This window comes from Passer domesticus, chromosome 5 (genome assembly GCF_036417665.1).
Source record: "Passer domesticus isolate bPasDom1 chromosome 5, bPasDom1.hap1, whole genome shotgun sequence".
NCBI lineage: Eukaryota > Metazoa > Chordata > Aves > Passeriformes > Passeridae > Passer > Passer domesticus.
Window position 1 is genome coordinate 48,100,063 of NC_087478.1, and position 23,988 is coordinate 48,124,050.

General features: G+C 44.0%; 1 protein-coding gene across 3 annotated transcripts in view; it reads right to left on the reverse strand.

Moving 5' to 3' along the window:
* Positions 1–800: 800 nt before the first annotated feature.
* GRAP2 (GRB2 related adaptor protein 2) overlaps positions 801–23,988 on the reverse strand; it is a 99,029-nt gene continuing 75,841 nt past the window's right edge. For all 3 annotated transcript variants that reach the window (XM_064420173.1, XM_064420172.1, XM_064420175.1), the window contains 7 exons: positions 14,770–14,871; positions 11,654–11,745; positions 9,331–9,450; positions 7,460–7,628; positions 5,710–5,841; positions 4,261–4,380; positions 801–2,067 (listed from right to left, as the gene is read on the reverse strand). In XM_064420173.1, coding sequence (XP_064276243.1) covers positions 1,888–2,067; positions 4,261–4,380; positions 5,710–5,841; positions 7,460–7,628; positions 9,331–9,450; positions 11,654–11,745; positions 14,770–14,847 — 891 coding nt within the window. In that variant the 5' untranslated portion in view covers positions 14,848–14,871 and the 3' untranslated portion in view covers positions 801–1,887. The remainder of the gene's footprint in view (positions 2,068–4,260; positions 4,381–5,709; positions 5,842–7,459; positions 7,629–9,330; positions 9,451–11,653; positions 11,746–14,769; positions 14,872–23,988) is intronic.

Consider the following 23,988-nt stretch of genomic DNA (forward strand, 5'->3'; position numbering starts at 1 on the left):
AAACCAACCAACACACAAAAAAGTTAAAAAAGGGCAAATCACACCAAACTGCTCTTCGTACTGAAGTCACTGAGGTTATATCCTCATACAAGGATAAGGGATCTTGTTCCAAAAGAACCCTCCTGGACTTCCCTTCAGAAGAAGACACTAAAGGGCTACAACAGAGCTCCTGCAAGAGAACAGAGCCACATCCAGCCCAGGCAGTCGTGTTCCCTGGACCACTGTGGTAGCCAGTAAGTTCTTACTGTGTCTTTCAAAGTTTTCTATTCTCTTTGGAGCTTATATGCCTTGTTAAATATTCTCATTTTACTTCACCCATTAACAATCTGCTTTTGGAGTTCTCTCAAAATGGGTTCTTTGTGCTAATACTCTGTCTAGCTGGCAGCTTTATTCAGGCCAGCTACATTGAATTTGCCTTCCCCAAGAACCTATTTCCTGGGTTCTTTTTCTTCCACTGGCACTAACAAAAGATAAGAATTTTTTTTTTTTGGTTGCTGAGTCTGAATTGTGTTTAGAGGTTTTTCACTTACCTCTTCTTTCTTTTTCAGTAATGATTAATCATCACTTCTTGCTGACTGCTGAGGTCCCACTCATTGTGAAAAATTCAGGCAGCTTGTTTCATATCAACATGCCTGAGCAGTGGTTATGCAGTTGAGTCCCTTTCACAGGGTTTGTGAAGGGGACAGGTAATGTGCATTTGCAAAAAATTTCTATCACATCTGGGCATTCCCTCAGCAGTTATTTGAAAACCTATTAATTTACCTTATTTTATCCAAAAGAAACTGGAATAGAGAATAGACTATTAGATGGCTACAGCTTTATTCTCTGCCTACTGCAAAACAACAGCTTAACCTGTTGTTAAGACATGTCTGAGACATTTCTCCAGTAAGCCAGAGTTGTGTACATGGTGATCCTCAGCACAGCAAGTTCCTAGGAAAGAACTTCTGCCACCAAACCAGAGAAACCTCTCCAATCCCTCCCCAGCTCAGTTCTACAAAAGGAACCAGTGAGGGATATTAATTGTTATCCAATCAATGGATACTGATTTAGCTGAAGGGCCTGATCTGCTCTAACCAGGCTACCTTGCTGAAGTAGGTACCTAAGAGAGCAGCTTGAAAATGGGTAAGTTGTTAGGGGGTACAGAAAGAAGAGCAGGTCTATGAGAAGAAGCAAAGAAAGCTTCTTGCCCTCCCATACCTTCACCACTTGCATGTTTGTACAAAAGCTTCCAGGGTTCCTTCCTTTCACCTGGTATATCCATACAGTCCACACACACAGTGTGAGATGGGTAAGCCAGAAACTATTAAGAAAATAATTAAACTACAAGACAACCAGAAACTATTAAGAAAAGCCGAGATTGTCTCAACCTCAACCTAAAGCCCTACCTGAAGGATAAATGTGTTTTCCAAGGACCATTTAATTCATATGGGCATCCCTCCTGCCTCTGACAGAAAGGTGGAATGGAGCCTGAAGAGACTATGACTGCTACCAAATCCAAAATGAAAGGATAGGGCTACCTGAATACTGAACCTGAAGTTAACCTGAAGCCTGACTTTCCTGAGGGGCATTTCCACAGAATAAACCTAATTGCAGGAGCTTATCAATAGTTGGCCAAAGAGGTGACAGGGCAGGGACGACCCAGCAGTCTCAATGAACAGTCCAAGATTTTTGCTCCCTCCCCTTGATGACTGTAAAAAAAAGGGGTAAAAAATTTCTTCCTCAAAGGGTTCTCTTTCATACCAACATTTCAAAAGATCTATTGCCAATAAATTAAGACAAAACAAAAACCAATGTATGTCCTGGTGTCAAGGGAAGATGCACTCCTTCTCTGTCCCTGTCATGTCAGAAGAGCAGGTCCAGCAGAGCTCTCTGGGCCGTATTGTGCCCTCACAGCAGCACCGGTGTGACGTAGTTGGCAGGGAAGAGACCCAGTTCCCCACGCAGGCGTCCTTTCCACCAGGATGGGTTGGAGCTGTCCAGGACCTCTAAGATGTCCCCAGTGCGGAAGCCCAGCTCATCGTGCTCCAGAGCATCAAAGTCATAAAGGGCACGGACCCACAGCGTTCGCTGGAAAGGAGAGAAGAGACAGGCAGGGAACAAGGAGCCAGGACTTTCAAAGATCACCTTTGTCACCCCTCTGAAGACCCAGTAAATACATTCACTTAGCAAGGACAAGCAGTGCTGAATTTTAGACCAACTTGCAATTAAACCAGGAAGTGGCCAAGATGCCAGGAAGGAGGGACCAATTAACTGGGGCACCCGAGGGATGGTGTTTGGTTTCTCAGCAGCCTCAGTGTATGTGTGGGTATTTGCACCATAAGGTGAAAAGTCAGACTGAGAGCAGCTCCTCAGGAAATTGTGTTCTCATGGCGCTGCTGCCTCTGCCCTGTAAGGGCAGCCAAAACAGCCACATTTGAAGCCAGTTATGGGAGCACAGAAGGAGTCCTACCTGAGACCTTCTGGGCTGTAACTATTAGGGAATGGCTCTAGGGAGCTGGCCTGCTGCTGTTACAGATATGAAAATGTGTCCTTGGCCAGTCAAGAGAGAGCCAGCACAGAGGCAAGAGTAGAGAACATTGTAAAGAAGGGTAAAGAAGGATAAAGTGCCCTTTCAGGCATTTTTGGGACATAAGGGAGGGTGTTAAACCCTGTTCAGATTCTCCCCAAGGTCAGGTCCCTGAGATCCAAGGATTTAGTGTCTGTTTGGGTATATCAGTTTATCTGGGGTGCGCACTGTAATGTACACTATGGTTGGATTTTTTCTAAAGGACTTTGCAGTCAATCTCCAACTCTTGCCAGAAATCATATTTTAAAGGAGATAGCTTGGGTTTCTTTCTGGGAAATTGCTGGCATCCACACCACCAGGCATGGATAATTTAGGAGGTATATCTGGCAGGGACAGATGGAGAGATCTGTTTGAAGGCAGACAAATTTTGATAAATCTTCTCTTCAGGGTCCCGCTTAGACCTTGCCCCTAGTTATCTGGGTGGACATATAGAACTTCCTATAATTGGATTTGTGGCTTTGACATCACTGATGGGATGTTGCAGGCAAAAGCATGTTGTTATTCATTGTCACAGCTTCTGAGAGATAAAAAACATTGTATTTTAAGCTGGATTACATTAAAGATTTGGGGTTTTTCCCAAGAAGAGGGGCATGCCCCTATTTTTTAACATGTTCCAAATCTCCTAATCCAATTGATCTTTTACACTCATTCTTGAGAAAGGTCTGCTGTCCTTCCCTTCTTTCCTTGGTTCCCTGGTTATGGGCTAAGCTGGACATTTCTTCAAGGAAGAGGAGCATCCTTAGGTCACACTGAGCTGATGGGGAAAGGCTTTGTAGCGGGCAGTGGAATCACAGAAAGACACCACATTCTGTGTGGGCATTCACACAGTGGGACTTGGCAGAGCAGGTAGTGACTGAAGGTCAAGTGCCAGGTTTGGATCCCGCAGGGGTGTGGTCTGGGGTGTCTGCAGAGACACATCTGGACACATCCACTGTGCTAAGAGGCTCTGACAGCCAAGGGTGTCAAGTAGGTGAGTCCTGCTTCGACGGCAAAGGAGGTCTGAGAGATGTGCCAGGCACAGACAAGTGGAGCTGGGTGATCTCAGGCCTTCTCAGGACTGCAGCAAAAATTAATGGAAGAGACAGTGTGACTACAAGTGTATTGCGAGATAGGAGGAGCACTGGTACAGTGCAGTGGTACAGTGGTACAGTATCATAAGGCTGCTCTCCAAAGAACTTAAAAAATGTACTGCACATTTAGTTACTGACGTCAGTCACTGCCTGGCTGTGGTGGCAAAGATAATTGAAAGCCCTGTGCATTAATGGACATGAAGTTCTACTAGAGGAGATCATTAGGCTTTCAGAAATGTCTTCTGCTGGACTGGTCTCGTGCTTGATCAAAACCCATGGGTGAGCTTGTGCTCATTCCAATGTCCCATATGGGGATTGTCCCTATTTTGCTGAGCTCATGCTAAGTTCCCTCTTCCACTGAGGCTGCATAAGACTGACCTTGAGAGCAGTTACCAAAACTATGCTCACATAACCCTGTAGTCCTACCTTCAGAGTGTCCCAGCAGCAGATCCAAGTGGCTGGGATAGAATCTTGAGACTCAGAAATGTCTTGTAAGACATGGCCTGGCAGGAAAAATACACTACTTCTAATGCAACCTCCATGTAGATGACACTGTCCAGATTGCTTGCCATTGCTGAGGGACCCAGATTTGGGCAGATGAGGCCCACCAGGTGCATCACCTACCGGCATCTGCTGGTGCAGTGGGTCTGTGTGTCTCCGTTGCATAGCACCTGCACCTCCTTGGCCATGGTCCCTTGGTCTATGCATCATGTCTTTCCTGTCCAGACTCCCACCATACCTTTCCTAGAAAGAAAACAGCAGCAGAAAAGTCATGTTGTTGTGGTTTTGGCTGGAATAGAGTTAATTTTCTTTGTAATAGCTGTGTTTTGGATTTAGTATGTGAATACTGCTGATAATACACTAATGTTTCAGTTGTTGCTAAGTAGTGGCTCACTCTAAATCAAGGATTTCTCAGTGTCTGGCCAAAGGGATATTCCACACTCTAGAACATCATACCCAGTATATAAACTGGGTGGAGTTGGCCAGAAGAGACCAATAACTGGTCAGGGACTGGCATCAGCCAGTGGGTGATGAGTAATTATATTGTGCATCGCTTCTTTTTCTTGAGTTTTATTCCTCTCTCTTTCTCTTTGTTATTTCCTTTTAAGTAAATAGAAAATAATAATAACAACTATTATTATTATTATTATTATTATTACTACTACTACTATTTACTCTATTTCAATTATTAATCTGTTTTTATCTCAACCCACGAGTTTTTCCTTTTTCCTGATTCTTTCCCTACTCCCACCAGGGGGAGGAGGAGTGATTGAGTGGCTGCATGGTACTTAGTTGCCAGCTGAGATTAAACCACGACACATATATATTCTGAGGTGTATGAATGAGGGGATTTAAGAGTCGTTAGTGGGCAAGGAGTCAGGGGCAAATGAATAATTTTAGATGTCTGCTTCCAATAAAGTTCCTGTGCTCCAGTTCTGCACGTAATGACCCTCATGGAAGAGCTTAGACTGTTTTATTTTGGGTTTTACTTCTTAAGAGTTGAAAGCTGTCTGTCCTCAGCTGTGTTTCACAGCTGCTGGGACAAATGGTCCGAGAGGGGTTTTTTGGTCTCTGAGACTTTTGGAGAAAAACTGAGGTTGTTCTAAGTCACAGATAAAAACCATGCTTGCCAAGGGGACTTCAGCCAATCTGGAGTTATTATGACCCAGTCCTGCCCACTCCCTGCTCTTCCTCTGCCCCATACCCTGGGGGAACATCAGTTGTGCTGGTGCAGCTGACTGTATCTGAGGACTCACTACTTTACCTTGTCTTGGGCTGCTCCATACTGTAAAGGACAGCAAGCAGGCCTATGAATCTAGTAGCTAAATTAGCCAAAGAAGAATGAGACAAAATCAAATTCCAAGAAAAGGAGCCATATGACCTCACATCTCAGTCATACCAACACAAATTGGCCCAGGCAGATAAAGAGAAGAAGTAGGAAACATCTAGGAAACAAGTTCTCTTTTGTGTGCACAGCTGAGAGATGCAGATTTTTGACAAAATGACTGCTCACTCACTACTAAGCAGTAAAAGCCAATGTTTCATGTCCTAGCCCCTTGTTCCTGGTAGTACCTGCTGCTGCTGCAGTATGGGAACAGGATGCTCTACATATCTCTTGGATATAGAAGAATGATCTTCTCCAGCTGCTCCTCCCATGTGGAATCCTTCCCGGCCTACCCGTTCCAGGCTCCCACCACGCCTCTCCTGAAGGAAGAAAGATCACAAAAATGAGGTCAGATTTTGCTTCCTACCACGTCCTTGACTAAAGCTGTGCAATCAATGCACACTGAGCACTACCACTATCCACTAATCTGGAGGCTCTTTCAAATAAAAGACCTCACCTCTCTGAACAGAAGAAAAAATCAGGAATCTTGTATTTTAGATCTTTGTTGTAGCCACTCTCTATCTGAAGTCAGGATAGTACTGGGCAGTGCTGGGCTGAAAATATGGCTGCTGACGTGAGGATCAGCACAGGAGCCAAGCTCTTTCTTGAAATACTGCCCTTAGAATTCATTTGTCTCTGCACTAAAATCTATATATTACAATCATTTTATCATATGGCTGTAGCATCTAAAAATTTTAATTGTGAACAGGAACCCCACTGTAATGAGTGCTAAACATACTCTGCTGTGCCCATCACCATAACAAATATAAAGAGAGTTTGCCAAAGCAAACTTGAGTTCTGTTCTTTCATTTGCCTGTCTGCATCTTGGAGCAAATGCATCTCTTTCCCTTCCTGCTCATAGTCAGCCCAAACAGGTTGTTATACTGATATACATGCATACAGTCTTTCTTTCCTTCCCCAGACACAGAGATTCATCACTGTGATCTCTCTCTTACAGATCCCAGAGCCTCTACTTTAATACCTTAGTAGTGCGTTTTTAAAGCTCTGTGTAAGTGGTCTAGAAAGAGACAATAACCCAGGCCCATTCTTCAGACTGAAAATGTATCATCTCTCATTTTGAGCCAGCAAGAATGACCCACATGCAGCCTATAAAACTTTACTGCTGTAGTCAGCAGGTCATGGACTTTCTGCCTTGCCTCTACTTGCACATCCTGGTAATTTAATACCAGAGTCCGTTTCCCAGTAAAGCAGGACTTTGGTTGCTGCAGTGACCAGGCATTTTCACTCCCAGTACAGGGAGTGCAAGGTGTAGCAGCCTCTGCTATGTCATTTGCTTGTTCCCCTGGCACAAAACCAGGCATTCATTGGACTGGGGTTTGTCTGCCTTCTCAAACATTGACTATACCTTCCCTGAAGGCACATCTTGTTCCCAGATCTCCTATGTTCTTGGTACTTTCCAGTTTCTAACAGCCAGGTTAACTTCTCCAGATTCTGCCCTCGGCTCCTCTACATTCCTTTTACTGTGTTTGCTCAGTAGCAGAAGATGGGCAATTCTTCTGAACAGACAAACTTGCAGGTGTAGTTGCACTCTGGGTGCGTGCAAGGGAATTAAGAAACCAGACTCAAATTCTTCTCAGTCACAACCCACCAGTCAGCTCTGTACCTGCCCTTAGGAAATCCAGGCATTTTCAGTAAGGTAAGTCTTGCTTCCCTTGGCATCTTAGAATATCAGCTCTGAGGTTTTAGCACAGGTTTAGCAAAGCACCTCTATTCAGATTTGAAGAATCAAAAAATTAAAGAATCGAAAAACTAAGAATCTGTCTCAGGCTCCACCAGTGTGTTTATGTGGCTGGGTTTCCAGGGACAGACTGTCCTCCTCTTTACCCTGAGACATTATCATGGGATGAACTCCTTCCACAGAAAGGTTTCTGACTGAGAAAGGTTTCTGACTGACTCCTAAGGACAGTTTGTGTTTACCTTTTCTTCTTGGCTGTTGTCCCTTAGGAAGATCTGCTTCTGCCTGGAGATGGAAGTGGTCTTGTAGTAGTCCACCAGCTTGTTTAGAGAGTGGAATTTCTCTGTCCACAAGTAATAGCTACCCTTTGAATCCCTCATCACTTTGAAGTGTTGCACATCACCTTCATGCCTGGATCCCAATGGAAAAGAGATCATCAACAGATTGCACTTTTACCTTTTTCAAAAAAGTCTAGAAGGGTACCAAAACTTCTTGCTTGGCCAAATCTAGACTTCTGGAAAGTCATGCAGTGGCAGTCCTTGTGTGTACTGGACCCAGATGTGGCTCTGTTTCAAAAGACTCATCGATTTGCAAAGAGAGAGTGCCCCAGGGCTGCCCAGTCACAAAGCACTATCAGAACAAAGCATAGGGTTTTAAACCCTCTCTTTTGAAATAAAGGTCACAGGAGCTTCCAGGGTGAAAAAGTTCGGTTGTAGTCTACCCAACAGCCTCTGCAGGTCCTGTTAACATCCAGTCTGCATTGACTATAAGACCTGTATTACACCTTTGCACACCATGGGGATCACCACCACATGCAGACACAGACATATGAAGCCATACACTAAGCTTTAAGATGGTATAAAATCCAGTGTAACATCATTACTACAGGTCATTCTCACTATCCAAAAAGAAAAAAAAAAGACATTTTCTGTTGCTGTTACAAGCCAAATTAACAAACTCAACCTTCTGTCCCTTATTCCCCCTGCACCTCCCCTCCTCTCACCTCTTGTCTGATGTGTACAATTGCTCTCTGCACCAGATGTGATCTGGCTTTGGTACCCACCTCCTTGCTCTGTGCAACTCCAGGCACTCAAAACACTCTTCTCAGAGGCTACATCTGCACAAATAAACTTAATGGGGACAGGCAGGGACTGAATGCTTCCCTTGACTGCTACAGCCCCAAGCTGTTGAAGAGTTAGTTGGCTGTGGTTTAAATGGAAAAGCTCTCCCTTAGATAGTGCTGGGCCATGGTCAGAAAGAACAGGCCAGGAACTGTTCACAGGGAGCTGCTTGAACACAGCTCTTCTGTTTGGTGGGCTGAAGAGGGTGCAGCCATACAGATCTGACCTCTGCCTCACTGCTTGACTTCAGGCCAGAAAAAGAGCCTGACTGTACTTGATTTGCTGGTGTTAATTGGTGCAAATGTAACCAGAATGTTTTCCTGCATTCCTCCTGGATACTTTTTGAACTGCCTGAATCAGCAAGTACACACCACTTGGAAAAGACTAATCATGACTTGTTAATCATGACTCTAAAACTGGTTATCAACTATTTGACTGAAAATTGGGAAACCAAACATCATTTAAGAGCTCTGCTTAGAAGCAGATGCACTGAGAAGTGCTGGGATACAGCAAGCTGCTGAAATGCAGCTGGGCTGCAAGCAATGGAAAACCAGTCCTTGTCCAATGGCTGTTTAGTGACCTGTGGGAAATAAGTTAACAATGTAGTAGTAATCTCTTCATAGCTAGTAGCTGAATTCTTGGATTTGGTAACCAGAGCTGTCAGGGAATTAAAACAAATGGAAGACACATGTTAAGCACAGTGGGAGACTTTCCCTGTACCATTCTGCTTTGCTGTAGCTCTTTCAAAGAAGGAGGTCACCAGGGGATGCAGCTTTGGAATGGGGCATTCACTGTGTCACTTGAAAAGAGGCAGAAACATTTGGGAATCAGATGCCTAATTTGTTCTCATTCACAACACAGCAGCACCACCAGTGACTGGCAGCATGCAAACTTCTCATGAGCCTACATGACATTAGGTATCCATATGAGAGGAGGCTAGGGACACCATTAAACAGGAAAAGAAGCAGGAATATGCTGTTAGAAGCAGATACCTGACAGAGATGGAGAAGTCACCATGAGAGTTCTGACTGGCTCGGACGATGAAGCAGCCAACTCCTTTGCTCATGAGAAGGTTCTCTGCTTCGTGGCGGGATATCTTCTCATCAAACCAGCTGTCAAGTGGGAAAAATCATGGAGATGTGAATAAGGATGTTAATTAAGGTGAGGAATAAAAACATTGAGGGTAGGGAGAATGTGAATAAGCAGGGTGGAGGGAAGCAAACAAAAGGATCAGAGGAGCCCACACGGCTCCTCCCAGTATATGCTGAGGTACAGGGGTTTGATGGATGCAGACCATTTTCTTTGAGTAGTAAAAGCATGTACATGCAAAGAGAACAATGTAAGCTTTGGTCTGCTAAGAAGCAACACTCAGCTGAAACTGTAATTACTGACACAGTACAATAAGGTGTTAGTCAAAGAAATTTTAAATGACAAATGTGTATGTATACACATATACACACATAATTCTCAGACATATACATCAAATTCCTTTTTGGCAAACTGATTGAAAATTACTGGGCTGTGATGGATATATTGCATGGAACACACATAAATTTTTAGTAGAAGCAAGCCATGAAAGTTTTACTACTAATAAATTGGTTCCTGCAAGAGTTGCAATATCACAAAATCACAGAAGCACAGAATACATAAGCACACTTACACAAATCTAGCCAGGCATAACAAACAACAGCATAAGGCACTGGACTAATAACGAGAAAGTCGCCATAAATAGTAAAAGAATATGATGTCAGTAGGAATTTTTCAGTAGAGAAACACAAAATCACATACATTTGCATGTGTCCACTCCATAGCTAATAAGATCTACAATCTGCAGTCTTTGACTTCACCTAATACGTAATTGCCTGTATTGCATTAAGATTAAGGACTGTTAAGTTCCTAACATCTGTCATTTCTGCTTTGGAATTCCTTATTATCATCACAGTTTACCTATGTATCATTAGCAAAGAAAAATCAGATGAGCCTTGATAACTAATCTCAATGATTACTTAACACGAAAAAGATGGGCAAAAACAATCCATCAAAAATAGGAGGCAGCTTTCTTCCCTACGTCTAGTTCTGTCATCTGGCCTGAACTGCTCCAAAGTGCAGACCTGGCGCTTAGAAAAGTGTCAAAGTGAAAATATTTCTTCGCAGCTCTTGCACAGAGAAAGCAACATGAGAAAAATTTGTGTGAAAAAAGAAGCTGCCAGTGCTCCTGTGTGATGGCACAGCCCTGTGAAAGAGTGAACAAGAACAACTGACTGGAAGATCTCATCCCCCTAAGGCCCAAAAGTACAAGTCCGTATTTGCACAGCAAACGAATAATGTCCTTCAGCTCAGCCAAGCAGGTTGGCTTATGTCCAAAAAGGCCAGGAAGTGCCACCTCCAAAGGGGACAGAGGCACTTACTTGTAACCTCCAAATCCCTGTGAGCTCCCAGTGTGACTGCTGAGGGCACCAGTGCGTTACAGCCACCAGTACTGGGCTTGGTGCCCTGCTTGTTCACCCCTGAAATGCTGCAGCACTTCTGAAAAAAGAGGACAATGAGAGGTGCTGCTGGGAGCCTTTCTGCTGACTGAAAAGTTGTAAAAATCCCATGCACTGTCATATTTATGGCACGGGGCTGCAGAGCACATTTAACATGATTCCAACGCGCATCAGTCCTTTCTGAAAGCGCAGTTCCATCTCCTCAGAGGGAAGAGCAGGTACGCCTGAGCCCTGACAGATGTGTGTGTGTGACAGAGAGCAGGGCAGCACCTCTGGCTGTCAGCGCTGCCAGTCACAGCAGCTGCCACCGCCGCGCAGCATCGCACTGACCCCTAGTGCCCCGACACACACTCACAGGCGCTGCCGCGGGAGGGAATGCCGCGCCAGCCTGGGAAAAGGGACTCAGCGTCGTTAAGAGTCGAAGGGGCGGATTTTTTTTTTTTTATAATTCATTTTCTTGCTCTTCCTTTTGTGCTTAGCCTCTGTCTCTGTTCCCAAGACTTCACATCATGACTATTCTTCCTCTCTCTGAGGACATCTAAATGCAATTCCTGCCACATCCCAGCATCCCTCTGCGCAGCAGTAACAAAAGAGTCACTTGGGGCTGACAGCGATCATCGAGATCCATTTAGCTCCAAAAGGGCAGAGGATGCTTTGGGCTAGAAATACGCTGTGCTGGCAGAACCGTGTGTAGCATTATGGCAATCCCGACCAGCCCCAAAGTGTAGGATGCCATGCCCAGCACTTCTCCTGTCCTGTCCTCTGTGCGCCGTCCTGACAGCACTCGGTGCTGTCACCATGGTGGTGACACCATTTCTGTCACACTTACGGGGGAACATGGAAATCAATGAAGTTCTTGGGAACGTAGCCCTCGTGACTTCGGAGCTCAGCCTTGTACCACTCTTCCTGGGAGCTCAAAACCTGCAATGGAGAAATGGATGGAATAAATGCGTCTCCCGAGACAGGCAAAAGTAACCAAGATTCAGGAAGAAACCTAGAATGTCTTGTAAGAATAGAAGAAAATGGTACACATTGTCTTCTCCCCACCCATGGTGCAACAAGGTTAGTGGCTGATGACCAGTTCAGAGCAAGCAAGCAACAAAAAAGCCCAAGTAGAATTAGAGAGATGGCTTGTTAACTCTACCCCTTTGTCTGACTGCCTATCCGTGTATTTCTTACGCCTGTGAAATGGAGAAATTCAGCTTTGAAAGACTTAGTAGGGGTTTAATTTATTCTCTGTGCTCCCTTTTGTAGTTGGTACTGGAGCATCTCAGATTCACAAGGGAAGAAGAAAATATCTGTGAAAAGTCCTCTGACATATGGGTGTGGAGGGATATGCAGCTGTGTCTGTGTGTGTTACGGATGCACAGATGTTACCATGTGCTCTCACCTGTCATTTCACAAGAGATTCTTTAGTGGCTTAAGTCTTCAGCTGCCCTGAGCTTTGCCAAGGTAGCTATAAGAAGGAGGTAAAAAGTGTTTTCAAGACACTATTATACTTAGGAGATTGTAGGATAGCTGGAAGTAAGTCCACATCACACACTGGAGCAGCTTCAAGTGTGCTCACATTAACATTAACTGTAATGGTCCTTGGAAACATCACTGCTGACCAGGGAGGGCCCAAATCCATGGCACCCTGGCTGATGGCCCAAGACACAGCCCTAAGCTAGAGGAGAGAGGACAGGAATACAACCACATTGGGATTTTACTGCAAATGTTGTGGTCTTTGGTGTTTTGTTTGACATTCCAGCTCCTGGGGCAGGATTCTGCTGTATGAAATAGACCATGTTTCTGCTCTTTCTGGTTTTGGAGAGGAACCTAAAAGCATGAGCCATGACAGTTTTAAAAGGAAAAAGCCAGTGGAAAAGACTTAATTTAAAATCTATTGTTAACAGTAATAATACTTACTTTCTGAGCCAGTCTCATGGTTTTGGGAGCCTAAGGCACATTTTAACTGCTTTGTATTGGCAACACGATGTTACTGTCTCTGGAGCCAATTCTTCATTGCCTTCCCTGCCACGTAGGCCTTTTTCAAACATTTGGATTCAGAAAAGTTAAGGAATAGAAAGCTGTGGAATTCCCTACTTGTATAGTCACTGCTGCCCTCATGCCTGGGTGCTGGGTTAAGGATCTTTTTTCACTGCTGTGGCCAAACACAGGGGATGATAAACACTTCCTGCTCTCTTGGAAGTCAGGTTTCCCACCAGCTGTTTGCCACTGCAGAGCTGGCACGTTTCTCTCAGCGTGTCATCCTCTCAGAGAAGGATGTAGGGGGGGGTAGGAGGGTGGATTTCCTCCTGTCACTGCTGGCTGAGGGCCTCATGTTTCCTGTTTTGTAATCTCTACATCAATACTCCACCTTATCTCCTTCATAAATCAGCAGGTTGTTGCAGGCAGCACGAGGGGGCTCATGATGGGGTAGGAATGTGTGTGTGCCTGTGCCAGAGCAGAGCTGTTACTCAGGCTGATTTACTGCTACTACAGCTTGGGAGGCTAAGGTGTTGTTTTCTTCACCTCAGGGACATTAAAGCAAGAGGCAGTTTGATTTTTCTGGTAGTGAATTCTCTATGACAACTAACAATAATAAAACTGGTGTGTAGTGTTGACACTTTTTATCAGAAGATTCCAACATACTTGGAAAGGAAGCTCTAGCTTATAATGATTTTACAGGAAGGGAAACTGAGGAACAGAAAGAAAAGTGATCTGGCCAACACCATCACCCCAGCAGGGATTTGATGGAAGTCTCCTGAGAAAAAAGGCATCAGTAAAGGTTATGTGATAGTAGGGACTCACTGGGCAAGAATAAGAGTGTTTATCTGTGCTGAAGAGGGGCAGTGATTTCTCCAGAACCTTCTCACAGCTTCTGAGCTCTAAGAAGGGCTCAGTCTCTCTGAGCTATCAACTTTGTCTAAGTGCCAAGACATAAAAGACCAATAAAATAAAAAAATGGTGGTGATGGAAAAGGCAAAGCTGAGACTCAATATCTGATTATTAGCTGGAATATCTGTGACTGCACAGAGAGGTAGCAAAGGCTCCTTGCCAAACAGGGCTGTACATGCTACGGTTGTACATCATCCCTTTGGACAGTAAAGGAGCTAAGGCCTGAGGGAGGGGTAATACTCAGGTATTTTCAATGGGAACACAACATCTGGGGCTGAAAAGTGGATAAATAATTAGGGTGAAAATTCATCTGTAGGACTTTGGTAATGTTAACAAGAACTGTTCTATCATAACACGTACAAATCAACTTTAGAGACTTCCAGAAGCTCTGTATTGTATATGATCACTCTACTTCTGCCATTGCCCCATTGTTAAATTCCTGCAAGGGTGTATATTATTAGACCATGACCCCTTAAACTATTCCACTACATGTGTAACAGTCTGTCTCATGGAATTTTCCTCTTCTGTTTGCAATTGCCTAAGATCCCTGCAGCATCTAACAATAATTACTAACAGTTAAAAGTTAGATATAAATTCTAGAATGGATGAGTTATCTTTTAAACAGTTCAAAGACTGGAAATAAGGAAGACAGCAAACCCACTGGACAGAACTGATCCTGCCTGAGTTTAGACATAGTCAGCATAATGTAGTCACTGTGGATGGTTTACCTGGTCAATGAATACAGTCAGGACCCTCAAAATTTGTCACCAAAGATCTCGATCTGTGCCCCAGCAAAGGTACATACCCTTCCCTGCTGACTACCAGAGGACTGCAGGGCAACTAAATCCACAGTTCATGGACATAAAATTAAGAAAAGTGGACACAGACTCAAGCAACCTGGGAATTGTTGCCCTACTGCAAACCCCATGGGAGAGAAGTATCCTGCATTCGCATCCTAGTTTATAGATGTATCTTCATCTGTTTTGTCAAGGCAAATGGAAGCACAAGAAAGCTCTGGAAGCAGTCTCAGAAATGCTGTTTAGTCAGGCTGGAGACTGTACTTACCTTCAACACATCCCCAGCCTGGAAGCTCAACTCGTCTTCTCCAGAAGCCGTGAAATCAAACTTGGCAATGGCTTCCATACCGTGTCCTGGGGCAGAGCAAATCTGGAAGAGGTAATGTCAGATACCTGTCAGCACCCATGAGCTACTGGGATTGTGGAGTCCAGCCTCTGGAAAGCTGACAGGCAGTGCTGGGATTTGTATGTGGAGAAGCACTCACCACCTATGGGCAGCCATTAGTTACTAGACTTGGAAAGACATGAGCAGGTAGAAGAGAGGGCATGGCTGAGGCTGCCAGTAGCTGAAGTCAGAAGTACAAATAACCAATAGTGTATGCTTACTCCAACAGATCTCTTTCTCTAGAGCAATCTCATGGGAAAAACATGTACAGACCAACTCTGTCACAGTTCCCAATAAAGCAAGTGACTCTGTCCTGCAACAAAAAAATGCATTTGCCTCCTACAGTGACTTACTCTTTGCCTCAAGAGTGAGTCAAATTGCAGACAAAACAAACAGGAATGCAATAAATATATATTTTTTTTCTTGGACATGGGCCACAATATGGAAGGTTGAAAGAGTCTTTTCTTTGTGATGGCTTAACATGGGTGACCACAACTTTCAGGGAGGAAAACACTGTTTGCAGAAAGGCTGTATTCCCTATTTTGAAGGTGGCAGAGAGTTAGCCTACCTCAGTGTTGGTAACCCAGGAGCCTGAAATGTATCAGCCAGCCTGCAAACCAAAGCCTGCTTTTTGGCACCAGAGCAATGTGGCAGGGGAAGTGGCAAGATGGGCTTTGCTCCTTCACCACTTCCTGCTCACAAAACTCGGATGTACCCCAGCAGGACCATTTTTATAATCAAGAATTACCAATTTCCCATGGCTGGGTCATGTACCCCATAGCCCAGTGAAAGGCTGCCACTGACAAGCCAAGAAACAGCCAGGCAATGCCACCTTAAACAAGTGCACTGCTGGCAGATGCACTTGCAGCACAGCTTTTGAAGACAGCTGCAGTATAGAGGTAATTTTTGTGATTTCTAAGCTAGGTTTGTCTGGGAACAAAGATCCTGAAGACACAGGTTCCACTACCTAATCTCAATTCTCACAAAAACACCCAGTCTTTATGGCTTGAGAGGAAGTGCCAGCTTGTCTGACCCAAAATATTCTTAACCAGAAAGCTCTAGAAAGACACTGTACAAACAAATGAGCAACCCTAATTAGGGTTAGATATTTTTTATCAATTATAACTGACACAAGTTCCCCAAAATATAACGTGTTGATACTGAGCAAGATCCAGAATTTTGTCACTTCAAAATCAAAAGGCTGCCGTAGCCCTCCTTCTCGGCAATACATGCTGTAATGTTCCTCTGACACACAACCCAGGGATTTAACTCTCTGTGTAAGCAGAATCCAGGGCCCAGCTCTGATACAGCTCAACTTAAACTGCTGAGAATGAGCTGGGAGAAAGCCTGCAGGGCAAAAGCTCCAGGACTGCACCGGCATTAGCGCAGGGATTCCAGAGGAAAACCACCAACGTGGGAAGATATAAAATGTCAGAGGAAAAACAAAACCATAGCTCAGTTGTGATAGTCAGTCTAGCTGAGCACCTGTCATGAATCATTTGGGTCACTGAGTTGAGTTGTCAGTGCCACCAGGCCTGACCTAGCTGGTGGCAGATGGCAACCACGGAGGGTGACTCTTCATTTCTGACTGATACCTGCAAAGAATCTTTGGGTGCCTTTACACAGGTGAGGAGTAGCTAACGTGTAGCCTAATATTTAATTAAATCCTAACTAGGTTCTGTGTGTGTTAACTGTATACAGCAGTTATTTATTGACTAAATTGTCTATTTCCTGCTTGCAGGGTCCCTTTGCACCTGACTAAAGATCCCTGAAAAAAGTGATTCACAAGAGGGGCCATAACACCGCTGAATATTAGTTCTGAGATTTGAGATTTGTTATGATCGCTTCTAACTAAAAAAAAATAAATTGATGTGCTTCCTAGTGGATTATGTTAGCATTGTCTTTTTTGCTGCTTACAGGTGAATTTATATCCATGTGACTGATAAGAGCTATGAAGCTATTTTTTGGCAGTCCACAGAGAGTTCGGCTTATTCAGCATGGATCTGTTCTAGAGCAATTGGGGTTGCTTCAGTGCCAGGTAGGTCTGAGTATGAGCTGAGATTTGCCCTATGCCTGCTCCTCCAGCTTGCTGCCTTGGGCTTCCAACACCCAGCAGTGCTGAGCCCTAACACCCTAAGGCACATTGGTGCTTTATTCTCAGGCTTCAGCTTTCCACCTGCTCCAAACATTTTCACCCCCTATCCTCCCTGTTGACCTACTAATGCTCTTTAATTCTTACCTTTGATAGTTTTGCAGATTAGGGTCACCCTCTGTCTTACTCTTAATCCAAGGCATTGGTGTTACCCTGCAGGTGCAGCTCGGGCCTGATTTGAGAATTGTCCTCTATTCTTGCACAGATATTGTTGGAGCTTCAGCCTGTAGCCCTCCACAGGCAGTGTCAGCCCCATTGTGTGCTAACAGAGCATGGGGTATTAAACTGGAGGGGAATTAACCCTTAGGGGAACTGGTTAAACAATGATAGTCTTTCATGGAAGACAATTGAAGGCTAAAGGAGAATTACTTTAGTAAGGGTTGTTTTTCAGTGTTTTATCTTGCAGTGTGGGCCTGCTGCAGAGAGATCTGAGTCAACAGTGCAGGTGGATTCTGGAACTCCTAAGTGCAGACTCCTAAGTCTTTACCTCAATCCCAGCTTGAGGTAAAGAACTCACTTAGAAACAATTTAAATGCAAACTATTTAAATACAAATTATGTCTTTGATTCTGTCCCTCAGATACATAAGAAGTAGTGAGGGTTCTCTCTTCAGAGGCAAGAGAGCAGAAAAACTTTTATTTTTCAATAATCCAAATGTTAAAGGTGCTATTGGAATGTGGCCCCCTCCAAAGGAGAAGAGTTTGTGAAACAGTTAAAATCTTCCCTCTCACTTCCTTTCCAATTTCAGCAATCCCAGCCTCAGGGAGAGACCAGGAGAGAGATACCTCTTCAAACAATCTAACACATGGATTAAATATGCCTTTCATTGCCAGCGGCTGGATTTAGAAGTGGCTCAAAGAGCATCCACAGTGTTGGCTGTGTTGATAAATCAGCAATGCAGTAATGCTCTGGCCTTAAGCTCTTCCCCCTCCAACTACTAAAGCAACACTAGCCAATAATCCTGTCTTTGAACTCCAGCCTACCACTTTTCAGCACCTGAACTTCAAACCAGTTCTGTTTTTGTGATCCTGTTCCTCCCTCCATGTGTAACTTGAGAATCCCCACTCCACATGGGTCAGTGCTGGGCCCTCATGAAATCTCCCCTGCCAGCAGCCCATTCTTTCCCTCTCTGCATGCGTGTGACTCCCAGCACCACCCCACAACACTGACAGGCAGGAAAATTTTTCACTATTATCGTAACTTACATTTCTCAAGCACCTTTTATCCCAAATTCTGCTTTTAACTGCGTGGTGCATTTCCTTTACGCTTTTGATAGCCAAGGACAATTTTAGACTGTGCATAATGTTCTCTGTGAAAATCACCTTTGTAGAGAGTTTAACATGAAACATATGTAATGTTCAAAGAGGGATTTTTCAGTTCCAAGTGTGAGCTGACCAGTGCCCTTCATTTCGTGCTGGCTTTCTGCATGCAGGTGAATTTTCTCTGTGGTTCACCTTTGTAACTGGGGGGATTCAAGAGGCATAAGGCTACAGCAGTTCTGTGGGACTGGTGCAACAGAAGGTTTACAAAATGAAAAAGCAGCCTGGCTTTCAGAGCACAAGGTAGGCAATTTAGTTTGGCGGAATGCCATTCCCTGAGCAAGAACATCAGTGTCTCTGTTGATGGAAAGTGCCAAGACCTAAAACATACAGCCTGACAGCAGAGTCCCAAAGAGTTTAACACCGTTACCCTACACCACATTGGTTCCAAATTCAGCAGTAACAATGCCAGGGAAGGTCACCACCTATGAAGAGTTCGTCACTCAGGGGCTGCCCAGCCTCAGCCTTTCCCAATTTCACCTACTTACATCCAAAGGAGAGCAAAATTACAACAATGTACTCACTGGAACCATATGCAAAAAGTTTCTATTTGTATGTCTGTAGCATAAAAAATGGCACACATCTCCATTCTGAAGCTTCATCCAGAGAGGTTTTGCACCACCATATACAGCACAAGCTACTGTGCCTTTGTTTGGCTCTGCAAGAACAACCTATTGGACTGATGAGCAACCAGGGACAGGATTCAACCCTGAGCATCTGTACAGGAACTCCAGATGACATTTCAGCAGAAACAATGGAGAAGGGACCTGTAATCTAGAAGAGCTGTTGCAGATAACAGCTTTGTTTTCACCAGCTAAGCCACATACAAGTGACATGGGAATATTTAGCTCCAAAAACACAAACCTCTTGCTACTGAGTTAACGGCGCAGCTTTGCTGACTGTCAGTGATAAGAGGGTAAAATTTATAATGGAGAAGAAGTCACTAAAACACCCAGTGAAATGATGCATTTAAGTCTTGGCTATTCTACCACACAGAGCAACGCATAGCATTTTGGCTGAGCCTATGTACAAGCAAAATAAGCCTCCTAGGAACTGGATTCACAGAACAAACAAACTTTCAGGACTCTATAACCAACAGCAGTTGGTAAGAAATGCCCCAAACTAGGATGGGGCTTAATTTCCCTAGGGAACCCATCTGTGCTCCTTCCCATCACATCAGAGTAGAGTTGTGCAACATAACCTGGGAAGCTGCACAAAGAGAGGAGCACCTGATACAGTACCAGGTATGATATTACAGCACGATACTGCGACAGTATAAAATCCCAAATCTTTGCTGTGCTGGAAGGGTTGGTGTGGTGGGACTGGGGTGGTGGGGAGACACCTCCTTCTGTTCGCCTACCTCCTCCCTCACATCCCAGCTGGTCAGATTTGGCAGAGGCAGACGGATTTGTCCTGCAAAAACACTGCCCTGATGTGCAAGCCGATAAACAAGATGGCCTTGGGATCCCACGCTCTGCCCCTACTGCGCAGTACTTCACCTTTCCTTCCCAAACCCCCTTCCCCCCTTCACCTGTCTCCGGTCCCGGAGCCGTGGCCAGCCCGTACCTCGCTCAGCTCTCCTCGCTGGCGCCGCTTCGCTCGGAGCAGCAGGTGCACAGCCACCCAGGCACGGATGGGACCGAGAGCTCAGGCTCCTCCCTGCACTGCCCATGTCACACATCAGCAACAGGCCCACGTGTCAGGGGACAGGGACAGTCCGGAGTGGGCATGGGGGACACAGGCACCCATCCCTGCCTGCCATGGGACAGAGCGGGGCACGGGCGGTTTCCAGTCCCAATGGCAGAAATATTTGGCACCCTGCATATTTAAAATGGTGGTGCCAGTTCAAAAGGAGCTGCCCCTGGCTGCTGCTTCAGCCCAGGGTGGTTTAACAGATGAAGAAAGGAGGGTCCCTCAAAAAGTGCAAGTTCTACCCAAATAAGGAAAACAGAAATGAGCACAGATCCGCTAAGTTAACTGAGAAACCGTAAGTCTGTTGAAAAGCATATCTTGAGGAACAAGTAGCTAAAGACATAAAAACATGTAATAAAATAATTTTCAAAGACAACAGAAACAGGAAGCCTGCCAGAATGTGTCTGTAGGGCTGACAGATGATTGAAATGTAAAAAGAATGCTCTAAGAAGATAAGGATGAAGCACAAAAGCTAAATGAATTCTCTGCATCCATGCATCTCCCACAGGGATATAAGGAGGTCCCCACACTGGAGTTTTCTTTGCAGAGGAAAGCCAGGAGAGCTATTTCAAGAGGAAGAACTGGAATAAAAGATTTTAGGAAAAAACAGTAAATGAACAAGAGTAAATTCAAGGATGTGATATTTTAGAAATCTTGAATGAAATCCAAACTGAACATGAAATAGTAAAGGATGAGCAATTAAACTCTGGTTTACAATGCTAGACTTAACTAAGCCTCAATACTAGGAAAAAAGCAGCAAACACAATGCAGATGTTTGAGATGTGTTTTTGAGGGGATGCAAGGTGCAGGTCTGATTTCTGTGTGCCTGAAACTTATTAAAAGATTAATGATGAAATGAATTACTGGCCCTAAAAGAGAAATAACATACCAATTCCTCCTCACATAGTTTTTGTAGATGGAAGTCATATGGCACAAATCTGAGTTCTTTGAAAGAGTTGATGAAAATGTGGATATAGGCGATCACTTGATATAAAACTTGCATTTCTACATCATTTTTGATGAAGTCTCTCACCAAAGAGTTTTTAAAAAGACTTCTAAGTTCTCACAGAATAGGAGGGAAGGTCCTGTAGACGATTAACAACAGATGAAAAGTTATGAAACAATTTTAATGTGCTGTTCAAATTTTTCATAAATGATCTGGAAAACGTGAAGTGACAAAACTTACTGATGAGAAAATATCCAGGGTAATACAAATTAAATCTGATCACAAAGCCTTGCAGATGGTTTTAAAAATACTATTGAAGTGCAAAACGAATCACAGTGCCGATGGCTGCAAAAGCAATGGACTAGGGACAAAACAAACGTAACTATATGAACACAGCAATGAGCTTAAATTAGTAATTACCACTTGGGAAAGACAACTTTGAGATGCTCTTTGGGTTCTACCAAAGTGTCAGCCCAGTGGAAGTCAAAAAGACAGGTTAGGAAGCATCTGGAAAGTGACAAAAAACAAACTTGAAGACAATACGGTGTCACTGTGCAAGTCCCTGGGGCACCTGCTTGAATATTTGTCTGTCACTTGAAAACAGCAGCTAGTTCTCATCCCTCCAACTCAAACACAGAGACAGTAGCATTAGAAATAGCAGATAGAAAGCAACTAAAGATGACCAAAGAAATGGGAAGGTTCTGGACAAGGAAGGACCAAATCAATATCTGGGTTCCTTCACCCTTAAAAAAAAGTTGTCAGAGGGATAAATACAAAACAATGTTGGAAATAATGAGAGTCATGGAAACGGTAAACAGCAAGTTTTGCCCATCATTTCTCATAACATAAGCACTAGGAGTTCATTCCAAAAGTGTCAGAATCTGGGAGGCCATAGGGAAAGAAGCTGTGACATGTACTTGTCCTGTTCTCACTCTCCTTCCCCAGCAGCTGTTGCTGGGTACAACATCGTGGATTGTAACTTTAACCTGACCCAATTAATCCTTAGGAGCTGTGGCTCTTCACCAAAAGCCACCACAATGAGCTAGCCCAAGAGGACTGGTCCAGCAGCAGGCTGGTAGGTGGTAGTCCCCACAGACACACTGCCTTCTGGGGAGGTAGTAATCTCACTGGAATATCTGTAGAGTTAAAACAGGGGTAGTGTGAGAATTCTGAAGCACTCAGACCAGGGGTAGATACAATGAAAACTCCCTCTGAATGGGATAATCTTGAATATATTTGCTGAAAAAATATACAGGTTCGGCAGGCAGGGAGCTAAAGGAAGAGTACAGCAGTTAACTCTTGCCACGTTGTGTAAAGTTTTCCGTGTGGCTATCAGTACATGAGAAATATAAATTTCTGTACGGGAAGGTGGGACACCAGTCCTCACGGTCTTCTTGGGTTTAAGCTCTGTGCTTTTTCGTGGTCTGTGAATGGCATGACAGATTGCATTACGTTACACACTGGAACGACCTAATTTCTCTATTTTCTACCATGATGTGATCTAATGGGCCCCCCAGCAAGAACGCTGCTGGTGACTTGTCACTCATGCTTGCTGCCTGACAATGTCACAAAACACTGCATGGATTCCTGTTATGTATCCAGAACTATTGCATTATAATATTAAATCTCTTAAATGTCAAGCAGTAAGAGATGTGGCTTTCTATACTATAAACAAAACACTCAATACTGGCAAGCTCCCAACACTGAGAAAGGATAGGAAATAGGATAGAATAGGAAATAACTCTCTTTTCTTTCTTCTCCATTTCTATATATTCCTCCTCTGTCACAGTTATGGTAGCACATTAACCTCTTCACCTTGCAGAATACATCCATCACAGCTAAGTTGAAAAATATGAAGAAATATCCAGGTACTTAAGCCATAAGTAATGGAAACAAACCTAATGGGAAGGACATCAGGCTCCTTGCATCCGTGTTTTAGCCAATCTCTATTAGAAAACTGGGTTAAGCCCAGCCCAGGCAGACAGGTTATTCCACAACTACTTGCTGCAGACTTCTTTGTCATTATCTACTACTGACACAATCCAGACAGGATGGTCAAACCATAGCTATTATACAGTCTGAGAAGACCTGGATTTAAAAAGCTTAATGCAGACAAATTTGCACCTGCTTTTGCACTTAGGTGAGTGACCCAAAACAGATGTGTCTGAAAACATGTCTGAAAACTGCCTAAGAACACGCTGTCCCACAAAAATCTTAGTGATTTCTTGTTGGCCTGAAATTTTCAAGAGACGAATATTTTTTCAAGACATTTTATTCACTTTAGTTTCTATCTGGGAAGCATGCAGGCAGGCAGAAAGAAAGCCAAAGGGAAAAGAAAAAGCAAAGAAAAAGGAAAAAAAGGTAATTCCCAACAAAACATATACATCAAACATTTTGTCTACTCTGAATTGTATTGATAATACATGAAGAATTAAGTGGCCAGGTTTTGTTACCTTCAAGATAAACTGCTTCCCCCTGTTCTTAGTTCGCCTCCAGAAAGTAACACCGTCAACAAGGGAAACAGAAGTCAAAGTGTGGAAACAAGGGGGTTTCAATTGTTGTAAGTAATTGTAAGTGATAACCCAGCGTCTGTGGAATTGGGAGCACCAGGACTGTAAATCCACATAAAGCTGAACATTATGAATGGAAGCTGTCTAGTCTTTCCCAGCCTGCCATCTATTCCTGTTCCCACATTCAGATATGCTGCACACAGAGCAATTCATCCTCTCACAGCTTTGCTCTCTGCAAACAGCTGCTCAGGCTGTCCACAGTGACAGGTCATTAGCGGGCAGTTATTTTTTTCAGGACTGAGTGCACAGAAGTGGCAGTGCTATAAAAGCTTCCCTGCAGAGCTCCATGAACTGATCTGGAAAGAGCTCTTTCCCAATTTTCTGTGCTTCCTGTTAGCAAAAATTGTCTTGAAAGCTCCGTGTCTTATTGCTCACCTGCAACAGTCCTCTTTGATCACGTCCCAGGATTTTCAAAAAGCTCGGT